The following is a 22653-nucleotide window of genomic DNA, read 5'->3' as shown; positions in this document are numbered from 1 at the left end:
GTCAGTACTGTATAAGTGAGGTAGACCTGTAGTTTGTATCTGTAGCAGTCAGTACTGTATAAGTGAGGTAGGCCTGTAGTTTGTATCTGTAGCAGTCAGTACTGTATAAGTGAGGTAGGCCTGTAGTTTGTATCTGTAGCAGTCAGTACTGTATAAGTGAGGTAGGCCTGTAGTTTGTATCTGTAGCAGTCAGTACTGTATAAGTGAGGTAGGCCTGTAGTTTGTATCTGTAGCAGTCAGTACTGTATAAGTGAGGTAGGCCTGTAGTTTGTATCTGTAGCAGTCAGTACTGTATAAGTGAGGTAGGCCTGTAGTTTGTATCTGAAGCAGTCAGTACTGTATAAGTGAGGTAGGCCTGTAGTTTGTATCTGTAGCAGTCAGTACTGTATAAGTGAGGTAGGCCTGTAGTTTGTATCTGTAGCAGTCAGTACTGTATAAGTGAGGTAGGCCTGTAGTTTGTATCTGTAGCAGTCAGTACTGTATAAGTGAGGTAGGCCTGTAGTTTGTATCTGTAGCAGTCAGTACTGTATAAGTGAGGTAGGCCTTTAGTTTGTATCTGTAGCAGTCAGTACTGTATAAGTGAGGTAGGCCTTTAGTTTGTATCTGTAGCAGTCAGTACTGTATAAGTGAGGTAGGCCTGTAGTTTGTATCTGTAGCAGTCAGTACTGTATAAGTGAGGTAGACCTGTAGTTTGTATCTGTAGCCGTCAGTACTGTATAAGTGAGCAGGACATGCAGTTCCAAACCCTTTTTTTCTTGTGACAGCCCTTTAAATATGGCTAAAGTACCCTCATCTACACTGAACTAGCAACGTCCTAAATTTGTTTATTTAATCTGATATTAAACTTGACATTAGAAGACATGAATAATATTATTATCCTGAATATCATTACAATGAGGGCATTTACATGCTCTACAACACCTATTACTGGCAAAAATCTCACTTAATTTGATTAAAGTGTCATACACAGCAATACCAGTATTATGTAAAAACAAAAACCACAACCAAAATAACAGTTTACATGGTCATGGTGAAATAGGATTTAAAGAGCCTAATGTTAAAATCAGACTCCTACACATGCGAGCTTAACTGTAGCTAAGAGCAGAGGACCCCACCTAGAGTCCTTCATTACGTTAACCCTTTGGCCTTGTCACGTGACTCGTGTTGGAGGCTCACAGTGGCACAAAAGGCTGATAGCATGGCGGCTGCTGCTCGCAGTCCATTAAAATGGCAGCCTGACCAGTTATAGCCTTAAAAGCCAAGACATGAATTTTAAAATAAATTCTAAAGGAATAATAATAATAATACCGCTAGCCAATCTAATAATGATCGAGTGGGTGAAAGATGCTCCTTCTGCCTAGTTTTTGAGTTGTTGTTGAGGTTGCTCCTGCTACATTTTAATAGTTGGCAGTTTTTAAGGTAATCTGGTTTAATAAATAAATGAATAAAATAAAGTGTTGGCGGCGTGTAAGTGGAGAAAAGGCAGAAGTCCGTTTGCCAGGAATTCTTAAGGAAGAACTCCTAAGAAAGCAGTTTTAGTGGGTGTGGGCTGTAAAGATGAAACCCAGTACAGCACCAGGGTTCCTAACATCAGCTCAGTCATATGCGCTGGTGCTACAGGTACTAAACCAATTCTAGGCGGTTCTGGAGCATCTCGTGTCTCTGTGGACGTCAAGGCTCCTGTTTAATCGGAGGTTCATCTCTGTGAGATTTAGCAGTTTCCGGTTTGTTTGGCAACAGAAATGTAAAATTCATTTAGCAAAATGATGCCCTGTCTGTTGTGTGACATGTGTAGGTCTTGGAGAGCTGATAATAGATGCGCATATCACCAGATTTTGTTTTTGTGTTTGAATTTGCTGTAAATTAAATATCGGCTTTTGTCGTAGTCATTAGTATCTGCATACTGCTAATGGTGTATCCTGCAGACCTGCATATTATGAGGGTACAGTATAAGTGCTAGCCTAACCAAATAATGGCATAACCTTTTTTTAAGCGCTAATTTGAAATGTTGTTGCACATGTTGTGCTATAAATGTCAAAAGGCTTTGTTTCTGCATTGTTTACTCACTGATGGCACAAATGTTCTTCTATAATCAACCCAATAATCCAGTACACAGGGCTAAAACCAGCCCACTAATCCAGACCTGGGATTTTAGACCAGCCCACTAATCCAGACCTGGGATCTTAGACCAGCCCACTAATCCAGACCTGGGATTTTAGACCAGCCCACTAATCCAGACCTGGGAGTTTAGACCAGCCCACTAATCCAGACCTGGGATTTTAGACCAGCCCACTAATCCAGACCTGGGATTTTAGACCAGCCCACTAATCCAGACCTGGGATCTTAGACCAGCCCACTAATCCAGACCTGGGATCTTAGACCAGCCCACTAATCCAGACCTGGGATCTTAGACCAGCCCACTAATCCAGACCTGGGATCTTAGACCAGCCCACTAATCCAGACCTGGGATCTTAGACCAGCCCACTAATCCAGACCTGGGAGTTTAGACCAGCCCACTAATCCAGACCTGGGAGTTTAGACCAGCCCACTAATCCAGACCTGGGAGTTTAGACCAGCCCACTAATCCAGACCTGGGAGTTTAGACCAGCCCACTAATCCAGACCTGGGAGTTTAGACCAGCCCACTAATCCAGCGATCAGAGTTTAGATGCCACATGCGGAGTTCATTTGTCGGTCTGAGGGCTCTTGTTGCTCTTTTGTCCATGTGCTGTACTGCTAGTCCTAGCAACACTAACGTCTGCGGCTGTGTGTGTGTGTACGTGTGTGTGTGTGTGTACGTGTGTGTGTGTGTGTGTACGTGTGTGTGTGTGTGTACGTGTGTGTGTGTGTGTACGTGTGTGTGTGTGTGTACGTGTGTGTGTTTGTGTACGTGTGTGTGTGTGCGTACGTGTGTGTGTGTGCGTACGTGTGTACGTGTGTGTGTGTGCGTACGTGTGTACTTGTGTGTGTGCGTACGTGTGTACTTGTGTGTGTGTGCGTGTGTGTGCGTGTGTGTGCGTGTGCGTGCGTGTGCGTGCGTGTGCGTGTGCGTGTGCGTGTGTGTGTGTGTGTGTGTGTGTGTGTGTGTGTGTGTGTGTGTACGTGTGTGTGTGCATATGGAGGGGTGTGTGTCTGTACGTGTGTGTGTGTGTGTGTGTGTGTGTGTGTGTGTGTATGTGCTTATCCAGCCCAGGCTGTTCTGTTCTCTCGTCAGCGCCGGCTGCTGGCACTTTGGCATGTTTTCCGGTTTCCTATGGCATTTCTAAATCCGCTGTGTACAGCGGTGCAGCTGCTCGGTCCAGCAGCAGCATCCGGCCTCCTGCTCATCCTCTCGGAGCTCACTCATGGACGGTTGGAGTGATTTGTCAGCCAAGACTACCCTGAGCTCAGTAACCTTTTAACGTTAATAAACTCGCCCTTTCCCAGGTAATGGCCTGTCCGTGAGCATCCCGTCCAAAAGAGGGCGTTCCTTTAACCTTTTGTTGGAGAGCGGAGCAGGCAGGCTCCCATACACTCCCCGTTGCCCCCCCCCCCACACCATCTCAAGATGGCTCCTCACGGGCCATGCTCCTTCCGTTCTCTCGCCGTTCTTATACGGTGAAAAAAAGGGACTGGCTTTCGGTTTGTGGATGGCAAGCACTCCCCAACTTACCTCGGTGCTTCACTTTCAAGGCCAGCTGCAATCATTTCCATAGCCACCCCATACTGCATTGCTGCACGCTTTATTGGTCATCATCTGGCTTCAAATTACAGGTAATATAAAACTGCCTGGATATGCATAACCACTGGCATGACATCAGACCTTGGTAATTTTATTCCCAGTGAATCACAGCCTTGTAGGACCTGAATAATGAGATGCGGATGCGTGTGTGTTTGGTAAATGGTTTCTTGTTGCACGGCTAGGCATTCTTACATGTCTGACGAATCAAGCTTTTAATATAACCCGGTGGTAATCACGCCAAGTAAACCTCATTTGGAATTCACTAACCTTAAGTGAAGAAACTGAAACTCTCATTGAGTTAATGAAATCTGATAGACCTCAGAAATGTCACACTCAAGTTCATCCACCATTGTTAAGCTATTTAGAATAAACATCTTGGCCTCACTGACTGCTAAAGGTTGGCATGGCTAGCTGTTGGTGTTTTACAGCGTCTTCCTCAGGGATGGCTAATCTGGGAAGTTGCGACTTCCTGCTGACAGACGAGAGATTTGGACCATTTCTGCCCACTTGATAATGCATTAGTCATTTTAAAGTAAAGATTTTACGATAACCAGATGTCCTTTTGTAGCTCAGGGTATCTCTAGCTAAGCCTAACCTTCATAACACCATCACACACAGCTCCATGTCCAACATCAGCACTGCAATTTGTACTTTTATGGTAGTTATATGTAATTTAGGATATATATGAAGATCACAGACCTGTAAGTAGTCTAGAAGACCAACCATGACCCCACAGTCATACCGGTGTTTTTCCATGCTCTTTGCGTTGGTTCCTTCCTTCTGACTACTTTCAATGGATAAGAAGGTGCATTACTGCTCCTCTGATACAGGCTATTCTACACTACTAGTACTCCTAATTTAGTGTGAAATGTAGTTTTTAAAAAATGTCTATAATATTATTGCTAGGGCTGCATAATGTATCATTTCTTGATCCATATTGCAATGTTGACTTCCACAACACTGATATTGCAGAAAGGTTTTATATGAAAATGAGCTCTCCAACACATCACAAAATTTCTTCTTCTGCACTGTGAACATCCTGACCGATATCAAACATCACAGATGAGCCTCCTGTGGGTGTTCTGGTGGCATTCTCGTGATCACAACAAGTGTAAATAACTTTTGTTAAAAATAATTCGGGCCAATCTTTAATCGCATCACAGGGTGTTTTCAGTATATCCCAAAGGATGTCACAGTCGCCAGATGTAGCAATATAATTGCAATGTGGTAGTTTTCTCCATATTGTGTGAACTGAAATGTGTGTTTCTGTCACACACACACACACACACACAGACACACACACACACACACACACACAGACACAAGGTATGCACTTTGAGTCAATGCAGGCCAGGAGGCCTGCTGCAGGTCAGGAAGAGAACCAGTAATCGTGTTCTTTCATAAACGGAGCCCAGGGCCCTGACTTTGGGGCTGAACATGGCTTTTCCCAATCATGCATCGGAAATGCATATATCCAGTTGATTAGGCACTTGGAGCCTGGGGGAATTTTAAGCGGCACATTAGCCAGGATAGTAGGGTGTTCAGCAACTTTGCCTCAAGCTTGAAAATAAGAGTATAAGAGTGCTGATTGACTGCCTGTTTTTTGTTAGACCATTTCATATTTTTAAAGCAAACATCAGACTACAAAAGAGGTGATGAACAACATAAAAACAGAAACAGTCAGGGAAAAAACAAAAGATCTGAAGGTCTTATTTCCATCGTAGTCCCTTGGTATCTTCCAGGCCTTCCAGAAGAAAAGCTCCTGCATGTCACCTGACTATGCTATGATTAGGTTCTGCAAAATCAACATGTCATTTTTCGTTTTCTTGCGCTAATGAAAATTGCATTGCGAGTTGCCCTCTCAGAATATAGGTAATTGTGACGGAACCAAAAGGACTGCTAATTGGTCATGGTGTGTCTCCCGAGGCAAATCACGCATCCTCTGTGGTGTCTGTGGTAAGGAAGGCAACTCTGTAATAAATTCCCACTTCAAGCTTGCAATTATGCTTCTCATTTATGGAAAATGTGTGTTTGTGTGTGCGTGTGTGGCACATGTTTTAGCAGTTCTAGTTTGCGGCCTGTTTCCAAGACAACAGTGCTGGACATCCAAGCATGACGCTAGTTTGCATTAAAAACCTGGGGGTGGATTGGGGGGGTTAGGGGTATAGTGGAGATGATGGGGTGGGGGGGGCTAATCTTTGCTATTCAAGCACAAATATGGTACAATTATCTTGATTAACGATGTTTCCCTGAAGCTATAGGCCTCATCTGACAGCTGTAAACATTGTGTTGGTTAAAGATTCAGGAACTGGAAGCATGGCTTTGCAGTAGAGCATGATCTCATTACAGTCATGCAGCCTGCCCCTGACAACGCCAGCATCACTAATTTCAGTCGCCAAGTAATAGCATGCTTGCCATGTAACATGCTTAATCACACTCAGAACATAGATAATGGCTATCATGGACTTGGGAATTGTGTCAAGTCTTTACGTCTATAGAACAGGGAAACTTTACCTTTGGGCAACACACAAATAGCATGGCAGAAATTGGATCAATAGATCTGAATAAATGGAGCTTACTTTTTGTTTGCTGTTTCTAACCTTTATTTTAGGCTCCCTTGAATCACAATAGACCTCTTTCTCAACTTTGCCCTGGAATTTTTTTTAAATTACTTTTTAGATATTTCTGCTTAACCATTATCAGCAAAATGAACCTATTTAGTAATAACCTGCCTAGGAGACTTTAATGTTATGCCTCTGTAACTATCTAGCAAGCCCTCACAACCCACACCCACCAATCACAACACACATCCACTTCTCCACTCTCAATCACCTGTTTATTGAATCATTACACACACCTGTTCCTCATTTATCCTTTCTCCCATTTAAGCACCCACAGGTACCCGACTTCAATGTTTTGTATTTAACATCCTTAGCTTCCGTAGGGACTGTTGCCGAGCCGATTTTCTGCGTCTGTTACGACAAAGCCCTTTTTCTCTTTCTTGTTTGCTTTTACAAATAAAACCATTTTTGAGTTCACCATTTGGGCCTTGCTCCTTGATCACAATGTCACAGTTAATTAAAGTATTGATTAGTTCTGGCTATTGTTATGACTGACTGTTGCAATCAGCATTAACAAATCTGTCCTCTTTCCCACTATTCATGGAAACGTATCCACATTCTTATTCACATTGATTTTACTCTGATTTCCTGCATTCCATTTCCTCAGAGTACAAGAGACCTCAGCTGTCAAGGACAATTGTTCTCATGGTGGCTGTTTTTGTTTGTTTGTTTGTTTTTAAAAGTATTGCCTTAATTCGATCCAAAAGGGAGTGAAAAATGCATACTATGCATGTATCAACTTTTATTTGTAAATCTTATTCTTTAATTCAACATAGTTATTGATGTATCAAGCTGGCATGGGGGTTTATGCAAAATTGATCAGTTCTGAGGAAACAAGACTTATAAGTTTATTAGCCCTTAAATATACTTTCTCAACACCACTTGCACTGACTGGGTTGTGGATGCTCGTTACAGCACAGCAGTGTTGCTGGTGCTGTGAGCGGTCTGTCCCCAGAAACATCCAGCCAGCTGAACCATCATGGGAGGGTAAAGTCCTGCACGGTTTGGACCATTGTCAAATAGTGGAAATGGCTGATATGGAAAAATCCTACCAGTGGCTGGAAGAGACTGGACTGGAAGATGGCACGGAGGCACTAGTCATGGCAGCACAAAAACAAGCCTTGAATACAAGATGAATAGAGGCTGGGATATTCCAAACCTGAGAGGACCCTAGATGCAGGCTGGGCAAAGATGCCCCTGAGACAGTCCAGCACATAGCACTGGAATGCAGGATGCTAACATGGAACACCATAACCAGTGGCTGGCATAGTATACAGAAATGTCTGTGCCAAATACGGGCTGGAAGTTTCAAGGTCAAAGAGGGATACACCCCCACAGGTGGTGGATAACTAACCAGACATAGTGATGATGGACAAACAGCAGAAGAGTGCCGTAGTGATAGATGTAGCCACATCAGGATCAAGGAACATGACAAGTTTGAAAAAATACCTGCGGTTGAAAGAAGAGCTAGAAAAGATGTGGAAGGCGAAGGCAACAGTGGTTCCCGTGGTAACTGGAGCACTGGGGGCTGTGATGGCCAAACAGGGAGAGTGGCTTCAGTATATCCCAGGAGCAACATCTGACATCTCCATCCAACTAAGATTCTACACAAGACCATCAAGCTCCCATTCCTCTAGGTAGAGGACACAAGAAAAAAAAGGCAAGTGGAGAATCTTTTGTATATATTGAGAGATTCTTTACTTAGCCTCCTCTGTCAGTGGTGTAACCCATTGAGTTATACAGCTGCGATATATAAAATCTCTCAACCAGTATTTGGATGAAACTGCCCCAGGACCAGGACAGTCTAGCCTTCATTGAACCATTCAGGATGGGTTCCATCCTTAGCAGCTGGTTAATTTATGCTGCTAGGCACTCATGGAGAGTAGTTAGCTTCTTTAGCCAGTAGGTGTAGATCATGTCAGGACCTGGAGCTGTCATACTTCATACTTGAGACCTTTTCTTGGATGTCCACTCAGTCTCCAGCTTTGGTGGGTGCTGTTACACCGCCATCAAGAGTACGCTTTGGATGGCTTGTGGGAGAACATTGTGTTTATTCTCTCCTGGCTTGTTCTTCTCTTGTGTACCTCTTCAGGCAGGCAGCCAGAGCTGTTAATCTTCGCTTGGCAGTCTCCAAGGCCTCAGGTGTGGATAGGTCAGCCTATTGTCCTTCTCAGGTACTTTCATCATGCCTTGCTGCAGTTCTGATATCTGGCTAACTTCTCTCCATGTTGCCCTAATCTTAGCCTCCAGCCTCCTTCTCCATGGAGGATACTGCTCCTTGATGCTGGTCATCTTGTAGCCAAGCATCTTAAGTACCACTGTTGCTATGGCACGTATCAGCTAGTTGGTCTCAGTGATGGTCACAGTAGTGGTCATCCGTAATGCGTCCAACAAATCTTCCAGCAGCCCTTCAGGTACCTCACTTGGACTTAGTCTGCTACAACTTGTGTCCATCTTGGCCATAATCTTCAATATCAGGTGAGCAGCTCTGGTGTGTATGTAGTGGTCAAGGTGAAGGTTGGTTAATTACTGTATTAGTGTAATTGGATTCAGTTTAGTATAGTCGATAAAACATTTGCCATCTTTCTGCATTGGGAATAAAAAAGCATATCAAGACAGTGCTTGATATTTTTCTGTGTACTTCTATATTATTGATTATTTGCCACACCAGAGCTTCTTGGCCAAACGTTACTGTAGTTATTATTTTAGTTAATGTGTCTGAGTAATGTTTTTATAACTTATGATTCACAGTGTGTTGAGGAAGCCTCCTGGCGCCTAATAAACATTTCAAATGCATACATCGGCTTAACCTCAATATAGCCACATGCTCAACTACAGTGTCAGCAGGTGAATGAATTGACATTTGATATTCCCAGCATTCCCTGCCATCTGGTGGCAGCATGTATTTGCGTGTGCTTGATTTTTTTTTCTTTTTAAATTATCGAAAAAAGAGCATGATTTACTAAGTGCTGTTACATCAATTCTCTGGTGAGCATATGGATAGTGTTGAAATGTCTTGGTAATGATTCTTCTGATTTTCTTCATTTACTTTCATCCGTTCTGAATTGGTTCTTCTTTTAATGTGTCCAAAATCAGAAAGCTTCAGTGTGCTTATCTGGGCTTTGACTAAAGAGAGTCTTTTAATGAAGCCATCATGCAAATTGTGTTTGTTGTGAACAGTGTCTTTTCATAACCTAAATCTAGGATGTCTAGGATATTAATTGTATATTGATATTGATGAACTAGTCCCGTATTCACAGTGGTTCTTAAAGTAAGAGTGCTGATCTGGGGTCAGAGTCCTTTATTTGCCATGACCTTACTGACAGGCCCTCCTGCAGCACTTCTGCTTCTGAGAAACTCTAAAATGCAGACATGAGGAGACATGTGAAGGAGTCACCTGTTTAGCCAAAGTTCCAGAATAATCCAATTTTCATTTTGGGTTTTATAGTGTACTTCTTATCCAAAGTTGGTAGCAAGAGATTTTTCCCTTACATTTATCATCTAATAATGTGCTTGGTACAATAACCCATATGTATGAAAAGCACATGACCATCACGTAAGGATTATGATTAGGGCTTATAACAGAAGGGCAATATTATGTCTCGTGAAAAAGATATGAGAAACTCTATTTACTTCTGTCCTTTTACTCCTCAAGACCTGTATTTTGATTCCATTTCATAAGGTTTTTTGTTGTTGTTGTTGTTCTGCTGATATTAAAAATGACATCAGTATTATTTGATAAAGCTACTTTTACAAGACGATGTTCATTGATCAGTCATGAAGCTAATTTGCTAATATGACTGATGAGCTGTCATTTATCTGCATGCCAAGGGTAACTTGTAGAGTCCATCACACTGAGGCATGGGCTCTACAAGATATTTGAAGGTGCCCTTTGGTTCCGAGATGTTAGCAGCAGATCCTTTAATCCTGTAAATTGTGATGTGGAGCTGCCACGACTTGTTGTTCCAACACATCCCACAGACGCTCAATTGGATTGAGGTCTGGGGAATTTGGCCCCTGTTGATGGGTACTGGGAGCACCCCCACAAACCTTGCTGCTTTGGAGATGGTTGTGTGAACATAACTGCTTGGCCCTTGTTAAAGTGGCTCTCATCTGCACACCTGAACCCAACACGTCGTCTACAAGAATTGACTGTTTGCTTAGCGTCTAATATATAACAGTCCTCGGCATGTCCTTGGCATGGTTATGAGAGAATCGATGTTATTTCCTTCATCTGGGAGTGGTAATAATGTGGCTGATCAGTATGAAGGTACGTGCATTGATGAGAGTAGCCCACATGTGCTATGGTTAAACATTTCAACTAAAGAGGACTTCTCAAAACACTTTTGTAAAAGTACTCTACCATTTTCTTAGCTGGCTAAAGTTCATTTTAAACTATTCATTTGAAATTAGCTAGCTAATGATGAAGAAAACAAATAACCTAAAATTGCATTAAATTACACAAAGAACCACATTAGTTACACCAAAAACATTGTTTGTGGCAGAATGTCTTAGTGATTTGATAAATAATTGACATTTTATTTGATAATAGAAAGTAAGATGGGTAAGCATCAAGCTAGCTAGCTAATGTCAGAAATGTTACAAGCACGCTAGACTCAACACCGTGGCAAAAACAAACCATTTGGGATAAAAGCACTTAAGAAAGTCATGATTGGTGCAATGATACAAACGGCTAATATAGATCTCTGGCTGAAGTTTTGGCACTAGCATTCCAGCAGTTTACATCAAGCAGATGCGATTCCTGAGCGAGTTTTGTGGAGCGTAAACCTCAAGCACGTACTGCGAGAAACTCGGAGCACTTGTGAGTTTTTAATGTTGAGAGTGCTATTGAGAGAGTTTTGAATGCAACCCAAGCGTTTTGCACATACGTGTTTTAAATGGAAATGACAGTTGAGCAGGTTTTCACATTTTGAATGAAAGCAGCGTTTTGTTTAATAAACCGTAGGTATTTAGCTGTGCGTTCAGTACTGATAAGTGCATTCAGGTTGATTGATTATTGCCCTGAAGGGAATTAGTTTTTTTTTTGTGTACATTATACATTAAAACACAAACAACAATAAATAATAAAAAATAAACAACAACTTCAGGAAATTAAAGAAATAGATTAACTCCATAAATAGTGAACCCCAAACAGTGAACCCCATAAATACCTATATGCACATTCCTATCACGTGTGTGCTTGTGCACATAGGTGAATTTATATATGGCATGGCTTTACTGTACTATAATTTAATATAATATAAAGTAATAATATATTGTTTATTAAGCCATGGTTTCTAATCCAGTAATACACAGTTGTTAGCGCAGTACTCTAGGGTCTTGGGATTGTTAGTATCGGCAACAAGCAGCAGTACTTCAGTGTGCAGAGCCAGTGCTCGAACAAATCCCAGGCATTTCTGCTGCTCTCTCTACGCTGGTCTCTCTACTCTCAGTGCTGTGCACATGTGTCGTGCACGTGTGCAATGCGCGTGGGCTCTCCAGCCTTGGGGATCCCTGCTCAGGGCTCTGTGAGATTTCCCACAAACCCCTGGCACACACCTGTCCAGACACTCATGCAGATCGCACGGCTCTGTCTTTTAATCACAGCATGTGCAAATGTGAACTGTTCAGAAAAATGTTATGTCAGATCACAGCATGGCGGAGTGTAATCATAGTATGTAGGGGTGCAAATGCTGCATTTAGCATCGCGGGATATAATCAAATTATCTAAAAGTATAATGAATGCACTTGGAGAAAACTACATGTAGGACAATATTTACAGTATGTAGCAATATAATCAAACTGTTTAGCACTGTAATTATATAATTACTCCTACATATAAGCAAAGTATGTAGGAGTATAATCCTGGCGTTTAGCGATCCATCCGCAGTATATAGGACAATATTTACAGTATGTATGAGTTTAATTATATCATGTGGGAGCAGAATCACAGCATACAGAAGTGCAATACCAGTAGGTAGGAGTGTTGCAGTCTAGTGTCCTGATATATGAAAGCTCAGGCTCTAGAGAACTCGCTTCTAGACTGCACTGATCTGCCTCTCTGCCTCTGCCTCACAGTGGCCCTGCAGCTGCCAGAGGGGCTGCAGATGTTCGCCTGTGTGATCGCTGACATCATTGAGAGGTAGGTACTCACGCTCTCTCTCGCTCACACACACACACACACACACACACACACATACACACACACACACATACACACACACTCTCTCTCTCTCTCTCTCTCACTCTCCAACCCATGCTCTCAGACTCCCTCTCTTTTTCCCCTCGCTCCGTATTGATCCGCCCATCCACGGAGCGGAGTTTCCTTCACACTGCGGATCCACCGTGGCCCGAGGGCGAGGTGTCAGTGCAGGGTCCCGGTGTGGGTGGGCCATAGGCCGTGGCAGGGCCAGTGGGCTCAAGGCACCACAGCACAACTGACAGGCATTAAACGTGCAAGCGTGATCACCATTCCGCACCGTACCTGATAACCGGAGCTCGGAAGAAATTTAGGCGTGACTAACCGCACACGGAGGCCATCGCTGCCTCGGGTACTGGCTGCAGGAAGAGGGCAAAGCCATCTTCTTAATTCCATCTTGTTACAGCCTGCATGGAGGCATCGCATGCAAACACTGGCGTGCACACATACACTCGCAGGCCCAGAGGATTTCCTACACACTTGAACAGAAACCGAACTCCTGAGCCAGAAAGGAACACTTTAATTATAAACCAGTTTTATTATAAACAAACATCATTTTTTACATGCACATGCTCTCAGTATGCTCTGTTCCCACAGGATAAATGCGTGCGTGTGTGTGTGCGTGTCTGCCCACGTGCATGTGTGAGGTTCGCCGAGTTGTCCATGGTTTTTCTTTTATCCTTCTCTCTCGTGAGAAGTGCAGTCCTCCCACCGCCCCATTCCATGCGTCCCCCAGCGCAGGCACATTCCTGCGTGTCCTCCCAGCTAATGATTCCCTGTCACACTGTGGCTTGTGCAGGGGGCGGACCAGCCGGGCGGGTCGTGGGACGCTGCGCTCTGCGCCATCTGCACTGAGAGTTACGGTGGCCTGGTGACGAGACTAGCAAACAGCTCGGCCACCTGTGAGCCGCAGGTAGCAGTCCTCTCACAGTCAGGATCCTTATATATTTCACACGACACCTTCGGATGGGCGTGCGGTCGACCTGGATTCATGCGGGCCTGCTGGACCCGGCCTCGTCTCTCTCTCTCTCTCTCTCTCTCTCTCTCTCTCTCTCTCTCTCGCTCTCGCTCTCGCGCGCTCTCTCTCTCTCTCTCTCTCTCTCTCTCTCTCTCTCTCTCTCTCTCTCTCTCTCTCTCTCTCTCTCTCTCTCTCTCTCTCTCTCTCTCTCTCTCTCTCTCTCTCTCTCCCTCTCCCTCTGCCACTCCTCCTAACACTGTGCCTTTCCCATTTCCTTCCAATGGTTCCATGTCTGGCCAAGCGATTATCTCCGTGGTCTTCACCCTTGTGCTTGCATCCGTGCATACACACGCACACGCGTGTGTGTGTGTGTGTATGCGTGTGGGTCTCAGACCACATGGGTGCTGATGGCCATTGTTTTCCTTTCTTATCGCGGTCCAGAAGTCGTATCAGTTGATGAGCTGACACTCTGACACTCTCACTCTCATATCAGGTTTTAGCAGCACAGTAAGACTAGGCACCATGTACCAACCTAAACCACTCCACTCTAAAGCACAATTACTGACTGATGATTGCTAAACCCCTGTCTCTTCCTGACACCCACAGAGATCTCTGTCTCTTCCTCTTCCTCTCACCCCTTCTGTCTACCTCCTCCCCAACACACACACACACGCCAGAGGGATTCATTTTCCTCTCATCTACACATCTTCCTTCTCGGTCTGTGCAAAGCGAAATAAACAATTAAATCCACAGTGTTGCACGAACACCCGCAATGTTCATTTAAGTTCCTGCTAGTCTCAGCACTGCAAGGTTTCATCTAGCACCGGGGCTCCTGCTGTGTGCTAGTGTGGCGGTCTTCACCTGGCCTCTGTTCCACTAATGGGTGTCAGCCTGCTCAGACGCCGTGCCCTTGTTAGCAGGATGCTTGGTTAGCAGAAACACATGACTAAGCCCAATCCAATAGGCCTGTTTTGCTGTATTGTTACTTGTGGTGATTTGTGGAAATTTACAGATGATATTAGTCACGTCTTCCTGAATATGGTCCACTAAGCTGGGAGTCTTTATTGCTACTGTTAGAACAACACTACCTGCTGTCCCTCACGCGCGCCTTTCCAGTGTAGAATTCTTTGGCTCCGGCTCTGCCCTGGCCACGCCCACTAGTCATTGTTCTGGTCAGTGTTTCATTTGTTTAGTGATTCATGCCTGTGTTTTATGGCAGTGCTTAACCGTATCGCTTCACCACGGTCTTCACCACGGCTCTTACTTCCCTGGCTCCCTGTTTTCTAGTGTAGCCTGGCGTTTCCTGGCATTTCCTGCTTTGACCTTTCCTGCTTTTGAGCCTGCTCTGAATCTCTGCTTTGGATTATTCCGTGTTTACCCCGGCTGCCTGTTCTCTGACCCTGCTCTCTGCTTCTGATGATTATTGGAAAGCTACGAGCCAAGCAGGATGTGCACTGATGCCTGGGCACTTTTTGCCTCCTTGTTGTTACAGCATGGGATAAAAGGGAATTTCTAGATAAGGCTGGTGCACTGGACTTTGGGTAGTAAGGAAATCCGGTGTTCGTGCGTACATGCTTGTGTGCGGGTGTGCATGCATGCCTGCGTGTGTGTGTGTGTGTCTGTCTCTCTCTCTCGGCTAGTAGGACCAGGGAACGGCCGAGCCATATAGAACCTGAGCAGATTTAGCTGGATGAGTGGTTTAAACCCTAATGAGCACAAGCTGTTTGTGCCGTCCTGTCCATTGCAACATCCAGGCCGTTTGAGCCGGTTCACCTTAAAACAATAAAATGCTCGTAATAGCTACATGATTTGTGACTGGTTTAATGTTGGAACCAAGAACCTGTGATGGTCTTACGCAGGCTAAACACACAAGAGTCTTGGCACATCCATCTTTTCCTGCGGGCTGGAAACCACACTGTTAACTCCGCCTCCCCTCCACCCTGCAGTGCTTCTCTTTCAGCTGAGTGCGGACGCCAAGTTGGTGGTGAAAGCAGCGGGACTTTTCCTGAAAATGTCGGAATTTTTAACCAAATATTCACGTCTGACGTAATGCTACCACACGAGGTTCCAGATGTCGGGCTGCTTTTTGGAAAGCAAAAGCCGCTCATCCTACACCACTGAGCTTATGTCTGAGCCTGCTAGGGCTGCTAATTTCAAATGTGGAAAAGATGGAATCTGTTACACATGGATGGAATAACAATGGAATAGCAAAAAAAAAGGTTTTAAAAAGAGGTTTAGATACATATCTCCACTGGTTCATTTAAAGATATTATCTGGCTCAGGATAGCTAGCGGGGGAACGGCTGTCTGTTTGCCAAACATGCGTGTCATCCTGTTTTTCCACAAATATAACATATTATTTACTCTTGCACATTTGTTCTTCCTCATTTGAAAATCAGCTGGAAACGTGTTCATGAACAGCAGAAGATAAGTGTGTAATAGGAAATGGATTGAGTGTAATCTCATAGCAAGTTTCACTGTTGGAAATCCATGTGTTCCTTAATCACAGTGGATGAGCACATAATAAGTAATAGATTGTAATATATGAAACTGTATGGCTGGAGAAAGCTTACAGTGATGTATATCAGAGAGCAATTAAATATTATGAATAAAGAGAAAGACACGGTTGCCAAGAGTGCCTGAAATGAGTGTGGAATCAGTCGTTTGGAAATCTCTGGCACCCTGGATTCTGCAGCAGTCGGCCATGTCCCGCAGAAGAGGGACCCTGCCAGGACATTTGTCATTTAAAAAAAAAAAAATCTCTTTGTGCTGATCCATAAACTTGCTAGTTTCAACACCAACTTTGACAATCCACCATATGTTTGCTTATCAGGCAGGAAGGTGCCCTTTAAAACATTTACCCTGTATTCAAGGACACACACAAACACACACACATACACCCCCCCCCCACCCCACCCCGATGCTAAGCTGCCAGTAAGATGATTACTGCGATTCCAAGTGAATTATGCTGTATTTCGCTGTGGCGTTTGTAAAGGTTGACAGACACCACTAAGGAAGTGAGCAAAACTGTATGTAGAAAACCGTATAGTGTAATTGTGTTTCAGAATTTGTCAAGTCAAATTTATTTAGATAATACTTTTTAGAACAGATGTTGTCACAAAGCAGCTTTAAAAATGTTTGAGTCCAATTGATCAGTTTTATGAAATGTTCTTTTCCTCTTGATTAACACTTCCTGCATTAATTAATTAATTTAGATGCTTAGAACATTTTAGTCTGCATTATAATCTCTTAGGTGACTGGAAGCTTTCCGATAATTCAAAGATGTTGGCCTTGAGCTGGTAATGTACCGTATTAGCAGCTCACGCCTGATGCCTGAGTTTTAAGGTCATGGGACATTGCTCCTTTCTGCCTGTTACTGTATGAGCCATCCTGTGCTGTAGGTGCTAGCGCACTCTGGTTTGTTAGCGTTGTAGCGAGCGAGGAGGCTGTTCCCCTGCGCTTCTTTAGCTGTGACACGTGTACCCCGGTCACCGAGGGGATGGGCCGTGACCACCCATTCCGGCATCGTATGTGCTTCGGGTCCCCTTTGTGGGAAGTTGAATTCTATTGTGGCGTGCCAGGTACCTCTGGAAGGGCAACCCCCCCTTACACACAAGCTGGAGCCTGTGTGTGTGTGTGCGTGTGCGTGTGTGTGTGTGCGCTCGTGTGCACACGGGCATATGTGGTATGTTTGTATGCTTACGTGTGTGCGTGGGGTTGGGGGTGTATGTGTTATTTTGTGCGTCCTTGACCATGTGTATCAGTGTGCATTTCACTTTGTGTGTGTGTGTGTGTGTGTGTGTGCATACTTCAGCCTGTCTGTCTTCCTCAGATCTTACATAAGGAGCTCACACTGAGCAGAGAGAGAGCACCATGCCCACATCCATAAGAAGAGACTGCCAACTTCACTGCTTGCTCGCTCTCTCTCTCTCTCTCTCTCTCTCTCTCTCTCTCTCTCTCTCTCACTCACTGTCTCTCTCTCTTTCTCTCCTTTTCTCTAGCTCTCTCTCACTCTCTGTGACTAATGAGCTCACGTACCATTTCATGTGATGAGTTTACCTGCCTACACCACCGATGTGTTGCTCTTGCTCGCTGGCATGAGATGTGAGTGTGAAAGTGAGACCAGAGACGTGACTCACCTGGCAGGGTCTGGGTTACAGGCAAAAAGGCCTCTGGCCCATGCCAGTGTGAATGTGGTACCGCCACGCCAGTGGTCAGCTTCTCCGGCACGAGCTCGTTACTAGACGACATCTCGTAACTCCAATGCCACAGTCGCCGTTGCGCGTGGCCATAGCCGTGAAAGACGCCTGTCAATATGGCAACATGGCTCAGGGCGACTCATGTCAAGCTCCTGTTTATTGTTGGGTCATTCTTCCACCCTGGGAAGGCCTGTGCAATGCCAGGGGCTTGCGGGACTCTGAGGTCACACACATCAGCCATGTTCTCCCATATAGGTGGGACCCTCCTGAGAGCAAGTTTCTTCAGAGAGGCAGTTTTTGCTACCATCTTCTGAGGTCTAACCTAAAGGATCCAGCAATCATGATGTACAGTAGAGGCAAAGGCAGTCACACTTAGGGGTAGGTGTGGCTGAAAAGCTGAAAAGATGGTACCGAACAGTTAGGGAAGATGGTACCGAACAGTTAGGGAAGATGGTACCGAACAGTTAGGGACGATGGTACCGAACAGTTAGGGAAGATGGTACCGAACAGTTAGGGACGATGGTACCGAACAGTTAGGGACGATGGTACCGAACAGTTAGGGACGATGGTACCGAACAGTTAGGGACGATGGTACCGAACAGTTAGGGACAATGTAAGTGAGAGCTAGGAAGAAAGTACTGAGAAGTTAGAGAAGACGCTACTGAAAACGCAAACGTGCGTTGCTTTGTGTCTCTTCATGCCAACGTGAACCTGCCCACGTAGTTGTGCTCTCAGCGTGCGCTCAGTGAAGGCTGGCAGAGGCAATCAGGGTACCGAACCAGGTGAGACGTGAGCATGTCGGACCCTCTCCACGCCCCTGATCCCACCACCACCACCACCACAACTCCTCTCCCAAGTCTCTCCCAGCCCAGGAGATCCGAACATGCCGCAGCCTGTGGAGACCAGGAAGTCCATTAAAGAGGGTGGAGTGTAATGCAGAGAGCCTCTAAGGCTAACGACATCCTGCTCTGAGGCTGTCCCAAAGCAGGTGCACAGTCAGCACTCTGTGTGTGTGTGTGTTGGCAGCAAAATGGTGCAGGGGTTGATGAAACGCATCAGAAGCCTTCATGGGGAAATAAAGCAAGAGAATGAAAGCAGGAGTGTAGAAAAGTGCCTGTGTAAAATGAAAGCTAAAAATAACTAAAGTCAGACCTGGCCTGTCCTGTCCGGATCCGGAGCTTTATGAAATGACTTCCCCTCGCATCATCAGGCTGGAGAATGCTGACACGACTTTGGGAGTTTTTCTCCTCTGCCCATTCGACTCACCTCCTCACTTCATGTCAGAAAACTCTGGAGTCCCAGAGTCCCACGGGGCGGGGCGGGGCGGCCCAGAGGCAGGCCGTGCGGAGGCCAGGCCTCACTCGGCGGCGGCGCCCGTCACACACAGCCTGCACTGCCCGTTCTCAGGCTGATCAGATTTAGTGTAATGGCTGTATGTGCACCCACAGACGCTGTGACTATTCCTGCTCTTGCACTTTAACGCACTTCGGCGAACGCCAGCGCTTGCGTTTTGCATTCGGCCGAGTGTCGACAGCACACTTACCGGCTTAAGCGTAATTGTCTTATGGTGAAACCACTGTCCCCGCCTTGGCTGTCAAAGCAATGAGATCAGATGGCATTAATGAAGCTTTGAGAGCAGAAGCGATGGGTACGTGGGAAACAGCTGCTAACATGCTGCATCTTATGGCCAAGCAAGCCATTAAATCACATTATATTCAGCACAGCTCCTGTGTGTGTAGTGTCCTCACAGACATACGAAACGACTTATTTCTGAGAGTTAATGGAATTCTGTTTCTGCAGGATTTTCCGGCGCATTCAGTGGACTCTCGCCTTTCAATCTGCCTCATTCAGCCTCCGAATCTTTCAGCTCGGCTCAAATTACGGCCCTTGCTGAGGAAAGGCTGCGGTAAGGGAGCGGGAGCGAGCCGGACGCACGGGGGGAGGGGTCCAGGTTATGAGCCCTGGGGCGAACGGCGCGTGCCGCCGTGGGTGAGCCGGCGGAACCCGTCCTCCAGAGGTGCGTTCGGACCAGGAACCGGAGACGGGCTTCCACTGCCAGAGCCAGAGCCTTCAGTCGCTGGGGTGCATCGAGGGTTTAGGAAAAGGATCTTCCGTCCAACAGAGAGACGAGACAGAAGAGAACGGCGAGAGAACGAGGCTAATGTAACGCTAATGTAACGCTAATGCACATTAGGCTGTCGTTTACTTTCAGTAGGGCGCTGAAATGGGTTCAGCCATGAGACAGGCAGGCCCGTGACCCGCTAAAAGGTTGCAGGGGGACAACCAGGACGACGGTCCGGAGACGCTCCGGACAGGTCGGACTGTGGAACCCGCTTCTTGCAAGAGAGCAGCCAGCGCCACTATGTGTCTAAGTGCAATCCAGGCAGGGGATTTGCTCATTTTAGGGAACCATATATTACCAGGAATTACCAGGGAATTTTGTTTGTAGCATCTTTAAATTTTAGTTTTCATGGTTGTTATGGTTACTTATTCCATGCCCATTTAACAAAAGTGGCTTGTTTTCCTGTTCATTACCGGTCGAGGAAATTCAGCTTTTACTCCGTGAAAGTCAGGGAATTAGAGTGGGAAGAGAGCAGGAAGCCTGCACGAGCCGCGTTTATAATGATCGCCCCTCACTTGCTGGTGCTGTGTGTACATGACACTTTTGGACCAATTTGACACCACAGCATCTCCTTGACCTTTGAGTAGCTAACAGTCTGGTTCACTAAGGGAACGACCTTTCCACAGCTGGAAGGACAGGCTGACCAGACGGGGCCCTTAGGATTTGCAAAAAAACGAAATAGGAAAATAGAGGCCGTCACAGATGGAAATGTGGCCAGCGCCCTCGGTATCCCACCTGGGAAGCAGGCGAAGAAGTAAGAATGAGCAAGGGAGGATGTGGAATTCCCAGAATGCTGATAGTTGATATAGGAGGCGATATTTTTGCCCATCTTCTTTTCGTTACCAGAGCACATCTTTTTGGAAATCAGGGGATGTCCTGGCCTGCACACCTGACTGTGACGCATCTGTGTCACATTTCTGTGTGCTCAATTCTGCAGCTCGACCGCTTAATGTTCCTAGTTGTCATGAAAAATCTTGAGATTAATGAATGTTGTGTCACAGATTTCCGTGGTGTGTGGAAGGTTTTGAAGGATCCCCATTTCTTGGTGAAATTCCTACTGGAGCATCTGTGCAGACACACAGTGTAGATGGGAACAGAGTAACTCGTAACTCTCCCCCCCCCCGTACTAGTACATTTCCAGATGATGATAATTGTGTGAAGGGACGGAGCACATCGGCACCGTTTGTTATCGCCAACTCAATTTTGCCGACTGCCTGCACCTCCTTGCGCTTGCTGGCTGTGCGGTAGGCAAGCATGGTGTGAATTACCCTCTAGCTTTAACGGCAGACGCAGCCTGAGAAGGGGCACGTCAGTAAGTGTCAAAGCTCCTGCTCGTGAGCACAGATGAAGGCAGGCAAGCCCACCGCTTATGATCAGTGCTTCACGTGTCAAGCGACGTTACGGCCCTGAATGCTAGGAGCCGTAACGCCTTCCCGTTGCGCTACGCACTAACTCCGTCAGGTTCAAAACATACAGACTGGCCGAGTGACGACGACGCACTCGCCCCTGGCACCGGCATAGTCGCTCCGTCGTCACACGAGCTGATGTTGATGGCGCAAAGCCAGCTGGCCTAAGACTCTGTACCGCGCGGCCGGCGTGGTGCATGTCCGGTTGTAATTCCTAGGTGCGGCTCTCGTGCTGTCGACCCCAGGGAGAAGCAGAAGGACATTATTCAGGATCTGACGTTTCTTCATTACGAGCTTGACTCACTAGACCAGGCTCCTGGAGAGGCCTGTTGTCAAATTAGGGGCATTTGTCATCTCTGTTATTGTCCTCATTATTATTGTATGTCTGCTGCTTAAACTAATGATGTCTGTTTGTTTCCAGTCTGTACTCGTAGAGAAATTACCTGATGTTTGTGTGCTCTCTCCTAGCATGGCAAGATGAATGGAACGTGGCGGTTTTCGGTAGGCTTGACTAAGCTCACTTTGTGTCTCTCCATTAGGGAGAATTAAAGGGCCGATTAGAAGATTCCGCACGTCCCTCCTGTGTCGTGTGTGCTTGCGTCATTTGTGATTGTTTCTTATCCTCTTTTCTATCGCTTTTGACAGATTTACACCTAAGGTTCATGTTAAGTGCCTCTAGAATTCTACTGAATGTTTCTGTGGCTGATTTTGTTTTGGTTTTTTTTGCAACGGTTCGCCTCTAAAAACAAGAGTCAAGGTCAAGAGGTCAGGACAGTGTATGAGCTGAGGCCTCCAAGGCCTTATCCAGCCCTCTCCCTATCCGTCAGCCCTCCTCGCTCTCTCTCCTTCTCTCCTTCTGCTTAGGTCTGCCCTCAGTCCTGTGTAGTCAGACTGCAGACTGACTGCCCGGTGTAGACTAGCACCCTCATGCTGGACAACTGATGTGAAGGTGCTCCGCGCGGGCGGCTGCACGTTAAGAGTCTGACGATCATTGTGGTCTGAATGCAACACCGTCCCTGGCGGATTTCTGACAGCCCTCGCGATGGAGCCAAGCGCACGACGTCAGGCAGCGCGGGGCCGGATCTCGGCGACGTTCGAACTTCCGGGGCCCGGGGAGCACATCCTCTGGCTCAGGTCGCTTTTCCCTTCAGAATGCTTGTTTCCCTTCCGCACTTCCGTACATGCTCCCGTGTCCGCCGGAGGCGAAGACGGGCCGCGGCAGAAGCAGCGGCACTAACGGTCTCATTTTGGAGGGACTCGTAGGGGCTATGCAGCGGCGTCGGGGAAACACCCCCGGCCCTTCCGCAGCTGCTCGCGGGGCTCACGACACCTCGTGCGTGTGCGTGCCCCGCCACCGCTGAGGCATGACTTCTTGACGCACGCGTCCCTAGACAGGCTACTTTCTTTGGAGTGTGTGCGCATGTGCGTT

At 46.1% G+C, this 22653-nt stretch overlaps 1 protein-coding gene across 3 annotated transcripts in view; it reads left to right on the top strand.

Annotated features, from left to right (window-relative positions):
- Positions 1-22653, top strand: part of dph1 (diphthamide biosynthesis 1) — a 54862-nt gene that overhangs the window by 7335 nt on the left and 24874 nt on the right. For all 3 annotated transcript variants that reach the window (XM_026997811.3, XM_035534467.2, XM_081700360.1), the window contains one exon: positions 12420-12483. In XM_026997811.3, coding sequence (XP_026853612.2) covers positions 12420-12483 — 64 coding nt within the window. The remainder of the gene's footprint in view (positions 1-12419; positions 12484-22653) is intronic.

Source organism: Electrophorus electricus, chromosome 17 (genome assembly GCF_041902795.1).
Source record: "Electrophorus electricus isolate QZ-2024a chromosome 17, ASM4190279v1, whole genome shotgun sequence".
Taxonomy (NCBI): domain Eukaryota; kingdom Metazoa; phylum Chordata; class Actinopteri; order Gymnotiformes; family Gymnotidae; genus Electrophorus; species Electrophorus electricus.
This window is presented reverse-complemented; position numbering and strand designations above follow the sequence as displayed.